This window comes from Diabrotica virgifera, chromosome 7, assembly GCF_917563875.1.
Source record: "Diabrotica virgifera virgifera chromosome 7, PGI_DIABVI_V3a".
NCBI lineage: Eukaryota > Metazoa > Arthropoda > Insecta > Coleoptera > Chrysomelidae > Diabrotica > Diabrotica virgifera.
The window spans coordinates 125,872,378-125,889,295 of NC_065449.1; the positions used below are offsets into that span (position 1 = coordinate 125,872,378).

The window sequence follows — 16,918 nt, forward strand, 5'->3', positions numbered from 1 at the left end:
TCATATGCGGCATCTCCCATCTCTGGTAACGTCAAAGTGACAATAATAGAACAGAAATATATCTCCCGTAAAAGAAGGTAAAAAATTATCTCGTTGAAGAAAAAATTAGAACAGTAGCCCCAGAAGAGACAAGTATGTGTCTCACTCCTCGTATAATATAGTGATAGTGGATACATATATCAGAAGACTCAAATATTCTCTCTCTCGTTAAGTATCACTACGAAAAACGACGTTAAAATTTTAGTCAACTTGGTTCCTCGTAAAATTGGAGTGAAAGATTGCTGCATATCGAGGCAGAGGCAAGAGATATCCAGCTGGTGAGGTAAGGACATATTTATGAGCTCATAAAATAAAGGCCTAACGGACTATTTTCGTGCGCGGAACCATTTAAGAAACAATATCGTAGTTTTCTTTCATTCGTTCATTTTCATTAGTTTTAGTTTTTAATATATATGTATCACCGTTTTTTACTGTTCATAATTATTTATATTTAGGTACACATTATTTTATTTACGTATATATCTTCTTCTTCTTCTTCATCTTTTTTATATAGAGGGAGAATTAGTTATATATGTATATATTTTTCACTTTACTTTAATATTAATTGTTTAATTTAGAATAAATGTGTTAAATTCTCGTCTCGTCAAATTCATTTCTCTAAATTTATCACTTTAAGAAGCAGTCTCGCTGGTACTTTTAGTGGTATCAGCTAATTACCTTTCTCAGCGAACCAGCACCTGTAGAATCTGAGATTGGAATAATTTCATTTAAGTGGGGTCGATTTACTAACCTCATTTCATGGTCCTTCGAGCCGGATCTGAATATATTTTGGTAATTGCTTATTTTGCTCTTAATTTAACTCATTGAAGATCATATTAATTTTTCTCTTCCATTTTATTAAGTTTCTTTTTTGTTTCTCTTAATATAAATTAACACATTTATTCTAAACCAGGTACTTCTCTGAACTTTAAGAATGGATATTAAAACGGCCAAGGAAAATTGCAAATCCGCGAAAGCGTCTATGACCAGAATTCAGAAATGGGTTAATAGTAAATTAAACTCGGAAACTAATTTATTCATTGTAGAAAATAAAATGTCACTGTTAAAAGATGCCTTTGATAAATTTTCGGCATATCAAGATATAATAGATTTAGCTACACCTGACACACAAGAACCTGTGGACAGGTCCCTTCAGGAGGATTTGTTTTCTGAGTTATCAGCTCGTCTAGCTGAGAACATGAATCCTCAGAAGCACAGAGTCGTAATAGATTCAACTCAAGTATTAGTCAATAATAAGACAAGTACGGCACCTAGTGTAAAGTTACCCAATATTTCTATTCAATATTTCTCTGGTGACCCTAGTCAATGGTCAAATTTTTTCGATTTATTTTCTGCCCTTATTATAAATAATAATGAAATTACCGATGTACAACGTTTTATTTATTTAAAGTCATATCTTAAAGGTGAAGCTCTCAAAATGATTAATAATATAACAGTTTCGAATGATAACTTTCATATAGCTTTAAAAACTTTGAAAGATAGATATTCAAATAAATATAATATTATAAAAGCATTATTAAACGAATTACTCGATATTAAGTCTCTTAATAGTAATGCAAGCCATATTCAAGTACGCGAATTTTATATTCAGATAAAAAATACGTTGCAAGCTATAAATAATTTAACTCTCTCTGACTCTGAATTATTCAATTGATTTTGATTAATTTTATTGATAGACATTTAGACTTTGGTACCCGTAGGTTTATAGAATTTGAAAGAAAAGGCGAAAAAATAGACTCTCTTGATGAATACCTTAACTTTATAGATGAAAGATGTTCTCACCTAGAGAATCTAAACGTTAAAGAAAGGAATAAATCTCATTATAGAAAGGAGGAAACACACGCCTCATTTCATACAACGGTGGTAAATCGTAAAGCTAGTCCATTTTCGGGATATGTCAATAAATGCTCATTTTGCAATATCACGGGTCACAAAATTTACGCTTGTCACGCATATCAAGCACTCTCAATTCAAGATAGGCTGTCTTTTGTGAAACGATCGAAGCTTTGTATAAATTGTCTAGGACATTCTCATCTAATTGCTAATTGTACTTCGTCTCAGTTATGTGCTTTATGTCATAAAAAACACCACTCGTCCCTGCACCATTCGTCCAACAGTGAAGGCAGCAGGAATATGGGAAGTAGAAGAGGCTTCGCTGATGCATCCAGAGGACAATCTCCTACAGTTTCAGCCGACAGTCAGGTACAACGGAGTGCTCCTATTTTAAATGACAATAGAGAAAATGATATTTCTCGAGCAGCGCTAGCTGTTAGCAGACCTCTAGTACAAAAGGGCTCTATTCTATTGGCCACATGTAAAGTAAAAATAGCAGATGCATTTGGCAATTATATCTCGTGTAAAATGCTGATCGATACGGCTAGTCAGCTATCCTTGATAAAGAGTAGCTTAGTGGAAAGACTAGGTTTTCAAACGTACTCAAACACAACTAGTGTTCTAGGAGTAGGGTCTCGGGTAGTTAAATCAACAGAAATGGTTGATCTCGTAGTTTATTCAAGTAATACAAAGAATAGTTTAAATATTAATTGTGCAGTATTAGAAAATATCACTTGTGAGTTACCTCAAGTAGAGATTGATATATCCAAGCTCAATATTCCTCTCGACTATAGATTAGCTGATGATGAGTTTCACGTTAGGTCAGAAATTTCTATTCTCCTCGGCGCAGATTTCTGTTATAAACTTTTTTCGGATGGCATATTTCACCTAGGTAAAGGACTCCCGACTCTTCAAAATACCTTGTTCGGTTGGATTGTTGGTGGTTCTGTTGATAGAAAATATCATCGCCACAAGGATTCTACTAATCCTCGAAATTTGGGTCTAGTGAGTTATGCATCTTGTGAAGAACAGGACCGAAATATATCGTTGCTAGTGTCAGAGGGAAATGATGAAAGCCTTGACACTCTCGTGGAAAGATTTTGGAAGGCTGAAGAGATACCGATAATCCATACACCCGGATCTGAAGCTGAAATGGCTGAGCGTATATTTAAAGAAACAACCAAGATATTGCCGGATGGCAGGTATCAAATCTCTATACCCTTTAGTTCTCAAAATGCGACGTCTAAACTAGGTGACTCTTATAGGATTGCGCAGAAAAGGTTTTTAAATGTTGAAAAAAGGCTGATTGCTAATCCCGAAGTATTTGCTCAATACCATTCTATTATAAATGATCATTTGAAGGTAGGAATTTCACAGAGAGTCAAAGATCCTCATCCCGTGGTAGGTAAATATCAACACTCCATTCCTCATTTTAATGTTTCGAAACGGAAACCGGACGGTAGTATAGGTATTCGTGTGGTTTACGATGGTTCTTGTCCTACTTCTAACGGCATTGCTTTAAATGAAGTAATGTTAAATGGTGACAATTTGCAGCCGTCATTGTTTTCAATTATATGTCGCTTCAGGATGTTTAAGTACGTTCTTACTGCCGATTTAAGTAACATGTATATGAACATTGCCATTGATCCCACACAACACGCATTATTGCACATAATATGGCGCAATGATACCTCGGACCCATTGCAGATAATTGAGTATAAAAGGTTGTTATATGGGTTAAAATGCAGTTCATACATTAGTCAAAGAGTTTTAAAAGATATAGCGGACAATGCCCATGAAATGCCCTTTGCTACCAATGCGATTCTAAATCAGACATACATAGACGATATTTTAGCCGGTACCCAAACTTTAAATGGCATGCAAGTGTTGTATGAACAATTGTCTACTGTTCTGAATGCAGCTTGTTTTTCTCTTCATAAGTTTAACTCAAATTCATCAGAGTTCTTTATGTCTAACAATCTGGTAGCTCGCGATAATGTAGAAATTCACACTAACGAATCTCAAAATAGTAAAGTGTTAGGACTGCATTGGAATCCGCAAGAAGATAGTATTTATTTTTCTAGTCCTCGTCTTCTAGTTGAAGGTAAGCTTACTAAACGTCGCATATTGTCAATAGTAAGTCAGTGTTTTGATCCAATAGGCATAATTAACCCATTCGTTTTAAAGGGAAAGCTGTTAATGCAAAAATTGTGGAAACTGAAAATTGGATGGGATGACGTCATTACGGACGATTCCATCATTAAGGAGTGGTTAAGGTTGGTCAATGGCTTTGAATCATTGAATATGTGTAGAATTCCGAGATGGTATTTTCATGAACAGTTAATACGAGAACAGGAGCTTCATATTTTCTCAGACGCCAGCAAGGATGCTTATAGTACATGTGCTTATATAAGATCCCTTTATCTAGATGGATCAGTCTCGTCAAGTTTGGTCGCAGCAAAATCTCGGGTAGCTCCTTTAAAGAAAATTACAATTCCTCGATTGGAATTAGCAGGACTAGTGTTAGCTGCTAGGTTATTTGCAACTCTAAAACAGATTTTTGAGAACGACTTATCCTTTAGCTCATATCACATATATTCAGACAGCATGATAGTATTAAGTTGGTTAGCCAGTGATTCGTCTAAATGGAAACAGTATGTTGCGAATAGGGTAGCATTAATTAAGGAATTAACTCCAGAGGTACATTTTCATCATGTACCAGGCTCATGCAATCCCGCGGATATAAATTCTCGAGGTTCCTTTCCTCAGGAACTGTCAAATAATTCTCTGTGGTTTTATGGTCCTTCTTTCTTACAAGAAAGGATTATTGACTACTCAAATTTAAAATTAATCTTACTAGACTCGTTACCGGAAGAAAAAACGGAACATTCTCGTTCACATCACGTCGCAATAGACGATGTGTTAGACTGGGTTGAGTTTTTCTCGCGATTTTCTGAATATGAAAGACTAGTTAAGGCCGTTAGCTATGTATTTCGGTTCGTTCATAATGCGCGTTTCAAGGGAAGTAATAGTAGCTTGCAGTCAGGCAAGGAAGTAACCGCGGATGAACGACTAAATGCAGAAAATTTTATCGTTAAAAGTCTCCAAAGAAAATATTTCAAAGCTGAATACAAGGTTCTTTTAGACAATCGCACAAGAAGCTCATCACGTATTTGGTCTCTATCTCCCTTCATCGATAATTCACGTGGACTTATATTGGTAGGTGGTCGGTTAAGCTCGTCTGAGCTGTCCTTTAACCATAAACATCAAGTTTTGTTGCCAAAGGACGACCACACAGTCTCGCTTTTAATAAAGTCTGTGCATATATCACTCGGACACGCTGGAGTTCAAGCTACTCTAGCTAATATTCGGCAACGGTTTTGGGTAATAAACGGTTTAAATAAGGTCAAAAAAGTTATTCACCGATGTATCCTTTGTCATAGATTTCGAGCAAAATTTGCTACTCAAATGATGGCCGATATGCACAAGGACCGAGTTCAAATTTGTAGACCATTTTCTAAAGTTAGTGTCGACTATGCCGGTTACTTTTTGCTAAAAACCTCTAAGTTACGAAAGGCCGCTACTGAAAAGTGCTATATCGCCGTATTTGTTTGTATGGTGACAAAGGCTACACATCTCGAGGTTGTTACCAGCTTGTCAACCGATGCCTATCTAATGGCATTGAAAAGGTTTATAGCACGTAGGGGCAATCCTGCCCTTATATGGAGTGATAATGGTACAAATTTTTCTGGTGCAAGTAACAGATTCGTTGAATTGCACCACTTTTTTGCAAATAATGCAAACTCTAATTACATCTTGGATTTCTGTGCAACAAATAGAATAGAATTTAAATTTATAGTACCTAAGGCACCACATTGGGCAGGTCTTCAAGAAGCCGCCGTAAAAAGCACGAAACGGCATTTATACCGAATAATGAAAAATCTCACAGTTACGTATGAAGTTTTCTCTACAATCGTGACCCAAATAGAAGGAATTTTAAATTCGCGTCCTCTCTCCCCACTTTCTGACGACCCAAATGATTATGGCTGCCTTACCCCTGGGCATTTTCTTATCGGAACTGCTTTAACTGCTCATCCGGAAAGAGATCTCTCGCAACATAATTCGAATAGATTGGATATATATCAGAAAATTTGTCAAGCTCGACAACTCTTTTGGAAAAGGTGGAAGTTAGAATATCTTCATCAACTGCAACATCGACCTAAATGGTGTAAACCTGTTAAAAATATACAGAATAATGATCTAGTTATTTTACGCGACGACGATTCGCCTCCCCTTTGTTGGCCACTTGGACGTGGGATTGAGACATATCCCGGTAAGGATGGATTAGTCCGATCTATTAAAGTTAAAACTTCATCCGGGGAGTATGTTAGGCCCATTACACGTGTTTCACTTCTCCCGATTGATGATTCCAAACTCATGGAAGTTGGAATGTCATAGCCCAGGACATGATAGTCCAGTCATATTTGTAGTAGAGGTATTATGATTCAATTTTAGTTTTTAGCATTGTTACACAGTAGTATAAGATTTAGTTTACGGTTACATTCTGATCCATCTGGAATATGGTCCTTCGAGATTTTTTTTTTTTTAGTTTATTAATTTATTTAGACATTTTGACAAGACATCGCCTTGTCAAAGCCGGCCAATATGTTCGAAACTCTCACAAAATATTCATAAAATTCAAAGAAGTACGTTCCTTATTTATGTTATCGTTCATATGCGGCATCTCCCATCTCTGGTAACGTCAAAGTGACAATAATAGAACAGAAATATATCTCCCGTAAAAGAAGGTAAAAAATTATCTCGTTGAAGAAAAAATTAGAACAGTAGCCCCAGAAGAGACAAGTATGTGTCTCACTCCTCGTATAATATAGTGATAGTGGATACATATATCAGAAGACTCAAATATTCTCTCTCTCGTTAAGTATCACTACGAAAAACGACGTTAAAATTTTAGTCAACTTGGTTCCTCGTAAAATTGGAGTGAAAGATTGCTGCATATCGAGGCAGAGGCAAGAGATATCCAGCTGGTGAGGTAAGGACATATTTATGAGCTCATAAAATAAAGGCCTAACGGACTATTTTCGTGCGCGGAACCATTTAAGAAACAATATCGTAGTTTTCTTTCATTCGTTCATTTTCATTAGTTTTAGTTTTTAATATATATGTATCACCGTTTTTTACTGTTCATAATTATTTATATTTAGGTACACATTATTTTATTTACGTATATATCTTCTTCTTCTTCATCTTTTTTATATAGAGGGAGAATTAGTTATATATGTATATATTTTTCACTTTACTTTAATATTAATTGTTTAATTTAGAATAAATGTGTTAAATTCTTGTCTCGTCAAATTCATTTCTCTAAATTTATCACTTTAAGAAGCAGTCTCGCTGGTATTTTTAGTGGTATCAGCTAATTACTTTTCTCAGCGAACCAGCACCTATAGAATCTGAGATTGGAACAATTTCATTAAAGTGGGGTCTATTTAACCTCATTACAGTGTTGGTAAAATAGTTGAGATCTTTCTGTCCGTATTAAATATCGTTTCTATGTTGTGTTTTCTCAGCACTCTCCCTATTTTCTCTATCGTACCCTTCACATATGGCAGAATGGTTTTGCCGATCGGTTTATTGTCTTCTGTAGGGTCCTTATCTCTTCTTCGAGCATTTTGAGCTTTTTCGATGTTGTATGTTGAGAAGCCGTTTTTTCTTAACGCTGTTTTCACGTTATGCATTTCTTCATTTTGATGTTCTTGGTCTGTCAGTCTTTCGGATCTTGTAATCAAGGTTTTGATGACTGAATGCAATTGTGCAGGATGGTGGTGTGAAGCAGCATTTAGATATCTATCGGTATGTGTCGGTTTCCGATACACTGTATGGCCTATGTGTCCGTCTTGTTTCTTTATTATTAACACATCTAAGAATGGAATTTGATCGTTTTCTTCCAGTTCCATGGTAAACTGAATTTTATGGTGGATATTGTTGATGTGTTCTAAAAAAGCCTTTAGTTTTTCTTCTCCGTGGGTCCAGATGATAAAAGTGTCATCCACGTATCTAAGCCACAGTTTGGGTTTGTATTCAGCTGTTTCTATTGCCCGCTGTTCTATTTCCTCCATAAACAAGTTCGCTATTACTGGTGACAGTGGAGAACCCATCGGTGCTCCCTCAACTTGTTTATATCTTTATTCCTTATAGATGAAATAAGTGTTATTTAAACAGTGTTTGGTTAGGTTTAGTGTATCCGGTGATATTGGATACTTTTTGCTTATGATGTCCAGTGATTCATCTATAGGAACATTCGTGAAAAGTGAGACTACATCGAAGCTGACTAGCAAATGTCCCGGCTCAAGATGTAATGTATATATATATATATATATATATATATATATATATATATATATATATATAATGTATATAATGAATATATATATATATATATATATATATATATATATATATATACATTAGCACTTCGAGCCAAGCAGGCTCATGGCTTGGTTTACAATCTTCCTCCATTCTTGCTTGTTCTTCGCTTTTTCTTTCCAATTGGTTGCATTGAGATACCTCAGGTCATCATTAACTTCATGGCTCCATCTGGTCCTAGGTCTTCCTTTTCTCTTTTTACCACCTATTGTAGCGCTTAACATGATTTTAGGCATTCTAACTTGGGCCATTCTTTGGACATGTCCTAACCATCTAAGTCTTTGTGATCTTACAACTGCAATTATATTAGGCTCCTTATACAATTCTTCTAACTCCTTGTTTGTTCTTCGTGTCCACTGATTGTTGATTATTTTCCCCCCAAATATCCTTCTAAGTATTTTTTCTTTCCCATACTTGTAACATTGATTGCTCGGTTTTTGTCATAGTCCAGGTTTCTGAGGCATACTATTGGTCGTATCACAGTTTTATACGTTCTTAATTTAGCTGTTTTGGATATATTTTTGCTTCTGAGTATTCTATTGAGTGCATACATGCAACGATTCCCTGACATTAGTCTTTTGTGTATTTCTTCCCGGATATTTGGTCTACTAAATAAGTCTACTAGATAAGGTATCTACTAGATAAGTCCCTAAATAAGGTCTACTAGAAAATAAGGTCCCTAAATATTCAAATCTCTCTACCTTTTCAAATTTATACATTTTTCCTTCATTCGTTGTTATCATTAAATATTGCCCTTGTTCAAATTTTTTGTCTGTCCATTCCATGTACTTAGTTTTTGTTTCATTTATATAAAGTCCTTTTTCTCGAGCTGCCCTTTCTAGTCGTTCTACTACCTCTTTTAATTGTTCCTTGCTTCTGGATAGAATCACTACATCATCCGCGAATGCCAAACATTGGTGTTTTTTATGATATATGTGTCCTGATCTGTTAATATTAGCCTCTTTTATTATCATTTCCAATACTACATTAAATAGCAGTGATGACAACGGATCCCCCTGTCGTACTCCTTCTTTCACTTCAAAATTTTCTGTTAGTTTGTTATTTACTTTTACTCTATTTTCTGCTTTCGTAAGTGCTGCTTCTGCTTTATCATTCTTATTATTTTTGGTGAAACTTCTAGATTTTTTAACGCTTTATATATTTCTTTTCTTTTTATTCTATCAAAAGCTTGCTTAAAATCTATGAAGAGTGCCATTGTTAGTTTATTATATTCATAGCTCTCAGCTTGTATTTCTCTTAAAGTAAATATGTTGTCTATAGTACTTCTCCCTTTTCTAAAGCCACACTGGTATTCACCTATGCTATTGTTAAGACTTCTTGCTAAATTGTTTTTGATGTGGACTGCTAATATCTTATATATTACATTTAATAGTGCCACACCCCTATAATTTTGACATTCTGCTTTGTCCCCCTTTTTATAAAGAGGACATATCACTGCTTGCTTCCACTCCATTGGTAGTTCTTCCTTTTCCCATATGTTTTTTAGTAATTTGTGTATTTTGTCTGTCAGCTGCGCTCCTCCATATTTTAACATTTCCGCTGTTATAGAATCACTTCCAGGACATTTATAGTTTTTTAGATTCTTAATAATAATTTCGAACTTCATTTGTGATGGAGCTAGATCTTCCGTACTGTCTCTGTGCATATTCATTATTTCGTCTGTGTATCCTTCATTATCGTGATTTATGTGTTCTTCATTTCCATCATCTGTGTCTTCTTCATTGTGATTATTTGTGTACTCCCCATTTAACAATTCATCAAAATATTGTTTCGATCGTTTTAATATTTCTTGGTCATCAAATATCATTTTTCCTTCTTTATCTTTGTAATAAATGGGCTGTGGTTTATATTCTCTTTTTTGATTTTTAATGCCTTGATATAAATTTCTAATAAGATTATTTTTGTAGTTCTCTTCAATGTCTTTCAACTTATCTTCATAAAATTTTCTCTTTTTATTTCGTAAAATTGCGCTGGTTTTTCTTCTTTGGTCTATGTAAAGTGTTTCCGCTGTTTTTGATTTCAGTCTTAGACTTTCTAATCGTAGCTTGTTCCGTTTCTCTATTTCTAGTTTGCATTCATCGCCTTTTGTTGTTTCTTGATTGGCTTGTTAGTATCATCTGCTACGGCTTTTAAAGTATTTTTAATTAAGTCCCATGTTTGTTCTACATTGTCATTTTTTATAAAAAGTTCCAGTTTCTTGTTAAGTGTCGACTGGTATACCTTTTTTTCTTCTTGTTTGTGACTAGCTTATTCATCATACGTTTTTCTCTGTTTCTGTTTGTATTTATAGGTTTATATTTGTTTCATTTTTATTCCCACTAAAAAGTGGTCTGAATCTATATCTAGCCCTCTATATGAACGTATATGCATTATGCTTTTTTCTACATCCTTCTCTATTAAAACATGGTCTATTTGATTTACCGTTTGACCGTCCGGTGATCTCCAAGTGCCCTTGTGTATCTTCTTTCTCTGGAAGTAGGTACTTTTTATTAAAAGGTTTTTTTCCCTTGCAAAGTCGATGAGCATGTGTCAATTTTGATTCGTTGTTGGATGCAAGCTGTATTCTCTTATAGTAGGCATAAATATGTCCTCTCTACCTATTTTGGCATTGGTATGTCCAAGAACTATTTTGAGATCATATTTGGGGATGCTTTCATATACTTGGTCCAGTAGGTTATAAAACTCTTCCTTTACTTCTATTTCTTTTTCTTCCGAAGGTGCATGAATATTTACAAATGAATTTTTTTGGAATTTTCCCTTTACTCTAAGAACACTAAGTCTATCGGATATTGCTCTGAATTCGACAATTGATGCCCTAAAGTTTTTATGTATTAAAAAGCCTGTACCTAGCATTCTATTTTGCCCTCCACTATTAAAGAATAAGTAATCTTCTATTTCCTGACTGTATTGCCCTAATTGCTTTGTTTCTTGTAATGCGACGATCTGAAAACTATATCTTTTAAGTTTAAGTACCATTTGTTTTAATTTTCCTTCTTTGTGACTTCCTCTTATATTCCATGTCGCCATTCGTATTACTTCATTTGATTTTATTGTCTTCTTTTTTGTTTCGTCTTTTCCCTCTTGTCTCCTTTTTCTTTGCCGTGTCGTCTTTATAGTATAGTTCTGTCCGTTATTCCTTATTAGTTTTTTGAGCGGTTATAATTAACTTTTTCCAGCTTTTCTCTTTCTCTGTTCCATTTCCATACTTCATTATCCAAAATTAACTTTTGATATCCCACCTTTGCAATTTTCCCTTTGATCTTCTCTTCTTTAGCAGTTGCTCTAATTTTGGATTGTATTTCTCTTTCAAGTTTTGTTAGATCATCATTTATTTATATGCAATTCGGCAGTTCCTTGAGTTTATGTATGTTTTTCATTATTTTCATCTTTTCGTATTTGCTATCCAGTTCGACTAAGTATATTTTATCTCCCAATTTCCTTGCTTCATTTATTTTTACTTCTATACCCATTTCCTTGTCGATAAAATTTTTTTTACTGATTCTGTTAATATCCTTGGATTATTTGTAGTTATCGGGATGCCTTGTATAACTATATTTTTCCTTCTTTTGTCGCTTTCAAGGTATTGAATTCTCTCGTTGCAACTCATTATTTCTTTCTGCAAATTATTAATTTCTTGTAACATTTTTTCATTATTATTCTTCATTGCTGATATTTCGTTTTTATTTTCAATATGTTCTTTTTTCAGTTCTTTTAGTTCCTCGGAAATCTCCTTCATTTTCTTATCTTGTTCTTTTTGTTGTTTTCTTATGTCTTCTGTGTCCTCTTTAAGATTTTTTAACTTTTTAACTTTTTGATTTAATATATTCTTCAGAAAACTCTATCTTAATATCCTTGATTACCCCCTGTCTAAACAAAATGAACTTAGCAATATATAATTCTAAATTATTTTTGACAAACACTGTAATATTTTTTTGATTTATTAAATAATTAGCATTTTTATAATCTGTTATTTTAATTATAATTCTATTGCGTCCTATAGAGTCAATATGTGTAATTTTTGAATCCAATTCAGGAAATGCAGAAATAATAATATCGCCAACTCTCAGTGCATTCGATTTACCAGTAAACGATTCCCAGTAATTTTCTACATAAACATCAAACGGGCCTGTATCTTTATTTGTATATAAATAAACATCTCTAATTACCTTCTCATTAACATTAGAAACACTATCGTTTTTTCCCAAAGAATTAGACATTAAATGTGTACTTACGTACTGGTTCTGGTTCTCTTGTTTTTGTGAAGTTATATTATCCAAATTATTTGTGATTTCCATCTACCAATCTGATTTTCATCTTTATTTAAGGGGTGGATCAGGGGGCTTTTTACTGCCCCCTTCAGGGGCATTAATCTTTATAAATAAACACCTATATTTAGCGAGTCAATAAATATTCACCAAATTGATTATTTATCGGAAAACAACAAAACGAGTAGGAAAAAATGATCAATACTAATTAACACCGATAATTTAAATACGACCGTACGGTTTGAAATCTACCGAACAACTGAAAATATTAGTTAAAATGATTTAAAAAGACAGATTTCTTCATGAAATAATCTTACCGAATTACACTTAAGCTCTTAACAATTACCGAATTGTTTTGCCCTCGTGACACTTTTACATAATTTCACTCACCTTCGGGTCGTGAAATTAAAACTGTCAAAGTGTCACTTTACAAATGGATAATTTTAGAGCTCTCGTGTAATTACTGCAGATGATTTCCCGTGGTCAAGAGTCGTTGTCGTCCCTTGCCAGATGTCATTCGTTGCTACGCAAAAATAAACATTCAATGACATTATAATGACAATGAATGTTTTATAACTTGCCAAAGAGGACATCATAAGCAGGTTTACCAAATATTCAGGCGAAGATATCAATAAAATATTAGTTAAAATGATTTAAAAAGACAGTTTTATTCATGAAATAATCTTACCGAATTACACTCGAATTCTTAAAAATAACCGATTTGTATTATTGCCCTCGTGACAATTTGATATAATTTCACTTCCCCTTCGGGTCGGAAAATTAAAACTGTCACATTGTCACTCGGGATACAAATCCCGAGTGTACACTTAAATAGAGTATACATTCCATTCTAATAGATGTTTTCATTTCAGCAACAGCCGGGAACAACGGAATAAAGCAGAAAAACAAAGGAGGGACAGACTGAACTCTTATATCGGAGAGTTAGCTTCTTTAGTGCCCATGGTAGCAAGAAGTGCTAAAAGGTTAGATAAAACCAGCATCCTCCGACTGACTGCAACACATTTAAGGATCAAACAACGTACGTATTTTTTATTTTTTATTTTTATTCTCTATCAAATACAAAGTAATAAAGTTCATTTTCCTTTATAAAGTGTCTGTTTTATTTGGTGTTAAATTTTGATGTTGATAGTTACTTACTGGATCTTTCTAAATGTTTATTAATTTTGCTATAGGTCATTTTTCATTAGTTGACCGGCGCTAGGTTTCTTAAGTACAACCCCGTTTACTCGTTAGTTATTAAAGAGCCCAGATACACAATTTTGTCTACAATGGCGATATTGTTTATTATCCTTAGATGATTTTGATTGTTGTTGACTCTGTCGATTTATATGATCCTTGTTTTGTAACTGTTTGTAAATCTTCTTCCCGCCGATAATGACACCACCGTTCTAGCCTTTAAAAGCTGTTATAAAAAGTGTCCACTCACCGTATATGGTGAATAAAATTGGGCTGAGTGTGCAGCCTTATCTCACGCTGTTAGTGACTCTAAAACTTTCAGTTATTTCCCCATTTACTCTCACTCTGGCATAATTGTTATTCTATAGATTTTTCATTAGCAGTATCAGATGATGCGGGACTCCCATTTCAGACGAAACCTGCCACATTTCATTCGTGTTGACTAGATCGAAGACTTTGAATCCAGAATTCTCTGAATCGTATGTTTAAATTGTGATTCCTAAAGCCACGTCCAGAGATCTGGAAATCTGCTTTTTCCTCTACAATTTCAGGAAGTAAAAGGCTTGATCCACTTTAGAATTATGTGTAAAAGTATCTTACTACCTAGTTGGTACATAAATCTTTCTCCTCCTTTTTGTGTATGGGAATATATACTTACTGATTTTTCACATCTTCAGGGCATTTATCTGTATCCCACACTCGTTGACAAATTTGATGTATCCACTGCAATGCCATCTATGATACAAATCATTTCAATAGGTATGTTATCTGTGTGGAGTGGGGTTTATAGGTTAACTCTGGAGGTTAGGTTTTAATGAAACAACTTGTATCTATCGTGTATAGATTCAGAATGGTTTTATTTCATTTCCTCTTCCTTGCACCTGTCCCTGTTACGTCACTCTTACAATGTTGCCAACCTAAGTGCGTTCTGAATATTATTTACATATATGACATCCCCCTCTTTTTATAATGACTAAAATAAAAATAAATTTCTTTAACAAATCTTTAAATAAATATTCATAAATTTCCCCAAGTGTTTCATACATCCTTTACCCCCTTTATTTGATAATAAAATTACTTCTTAATCTATCAGGTTTTTTAACAATTCGACCTGAAAAGGTTTGTGGAGGTAAGTTTATTTAAGAGTGATTATCAGAATGATTATCAGAGACACTTTCAAAATGTTGTGACTCATCAGTTTCAGATTCATGATCTGTATGTTATTTCTTACAATTTCCGACCCAGAATCTCTTAATTTAATCTAGTAGGTTTTATTTCTTAATTTATGTGTGATAAGACCTTCTCTCAATTTGTTTTTATCTTAAGCATATGTAAACTTTTTCATTATTTTTAAGCGGTTTTAAATTAATTGTACCTCTATCATAATAAGCTTTTTGAATATTCTGTCTTTTATGAAAATTACTGAGGGAGCATTACAGTGGGAATTTGAGTTCTAAGTGACATTAAAAATTGTTTAATCTCAAATATTCATCATTTATATCCGATATTAAACAATAGTTATATCACCCCGTATATCACATTAACGTAATTTGTTATTGTATAATTACAGGTGTGATCTGCTAATTTAGTTTAATTATTGCAAATCATAAACAATATTTTTGACTAGGGCACACTAATTTTGCTGACTAAATAAAAACACGTTGTACACTAAATAAAAACACAAGAAAGATTATTCATTAGAATCATTCTTTCGAGTCAATTCAACGAGTCACGATGTGGCTTTAATACATTCATTCGAGTCACCTCATACAGCCAACATGTAATCTCATCATGATTATCAGTTTAACCGTCAAACCAGTCGCTCAGTAAGGCTCTGCCAATCAGTAGAATTTTAAGGCCTCCCGGGTATAGTGTGTAGTTAGAAAAATAAAGTTTCATCTTTAATTTGGTGTTTCACTATCGGCGATCGAAGGTAAAGCTTTGCCCATTTTATACAAAAGTTGAGATGGTGATGGTAAATTTGAATCAATTGGTGTATTTCTAAGTTGTAACAACGTTAAATATGTATCTTAACCATCTTTATGAGATTTTCTTAATGCTTTTTTCACTTAGACCATTAAATCTATGATGTTCTGGGCTTGACTTTATGCTTTTAAATTTCCATTCTTGGCAAAATTTAACAAATTAATTGGCTATATATTGTGGTCCACCATCAGAGTAAAAGATTTTTGGTATTCCATGACGAGCAAATATCGATTTTAAATGTGTAATTATAGTTGAACTGGTTGTCTCATTCAACGGACAAATTTCTGGATATCTACTGTAGTAATCTACCACCATTAACTTTTTTGACCTATATAAAATATATCAGAGCCATCCTACTCCTAGGGGAGTTTTGGGTTATTGTGTGGAATCAAAGCTTTTCTTTTTACATTTTCAAATTGTGCCCAAATTGGGCAACCTTTAACGTCATTCTCAATTTCAACTGTCATGGAAGGCCAATATAATGATTGTCTTGCTAACATTTTACATTTATTTGTTCTTTGATGGCCATAGTGAATTCTTTTTGACACTTCATTCCTCATTGCATGAGGAATTATAAATTGACTATTCCTCATCAGCAAACTATCAAAAAAGGTGATTTCAGCTTTAATCTTAAAAAATGCTTGTAAATATTTATGTACATTATTTATTTGTTTGGGCCAACCTTTTTTTATGAAAGTCTTTAGATAGATTTATTAAAGTTTTGTCTTTGCTAGTCTCTTTGATTTTTTGCAGTTGATTATTTGAAACATTATTGTTTAATCTTACTAAACAAATTTGTGATTCTAGTTCAATATTTAAATCATTCTTTATTACAGGCAATTCTGAGCAACATCTCGATAGCGTATCAGCTATATATAACTTTTTCCTTTTTATAGATCAGATTATAATCATACCTCTGCAATTTAAATAACATTTTTTGAAGTCGTGGTGGTGCATTCATTAAAGGATTCTTTACTATGGACATCAATGGTTTGTGATCAATTTGATCGTGCCGCCAGAACTCCAAGAAGTTCTTTTTCAATTTGTGCATAGTTTTGTTGTGTTAAAGTTAAAGCCTTTGATATGTAAGCTACTGGTTGACATTTTTG

At 33.7% G+C, this 16,918-nt stretch overlaps 1 protein-coding gene across 1 annotated transcript in view; it reads left to right on the top strand.

Moving 5' to 3' along the window:
* Positions 1-973: 973 nt before the first annotated feature.
* LOC114345470 (aryl hydrocarbon receptor nuclear translocator-like protein 1) overlaps positions 974-16,918 on the top strand; it is a 602,711-nt gene continuing 586,766 nt past the window's right edge. The window contains exons 1-3 of the mRNA XM_050656946.1: positions 974-1,301; positions 12,395-12,458; positions 13,484-13,665. Coding sequence (XP_050512903.1) covers positions 974-1,301; positions 12,395-12,458; positions 13,484-13,665 — 574 coding nt within the window. The remainder of the gene's footprint in view (positions 1,302-12,394; positions 12,459-13,483; positions 13,666-16,918) is intronic.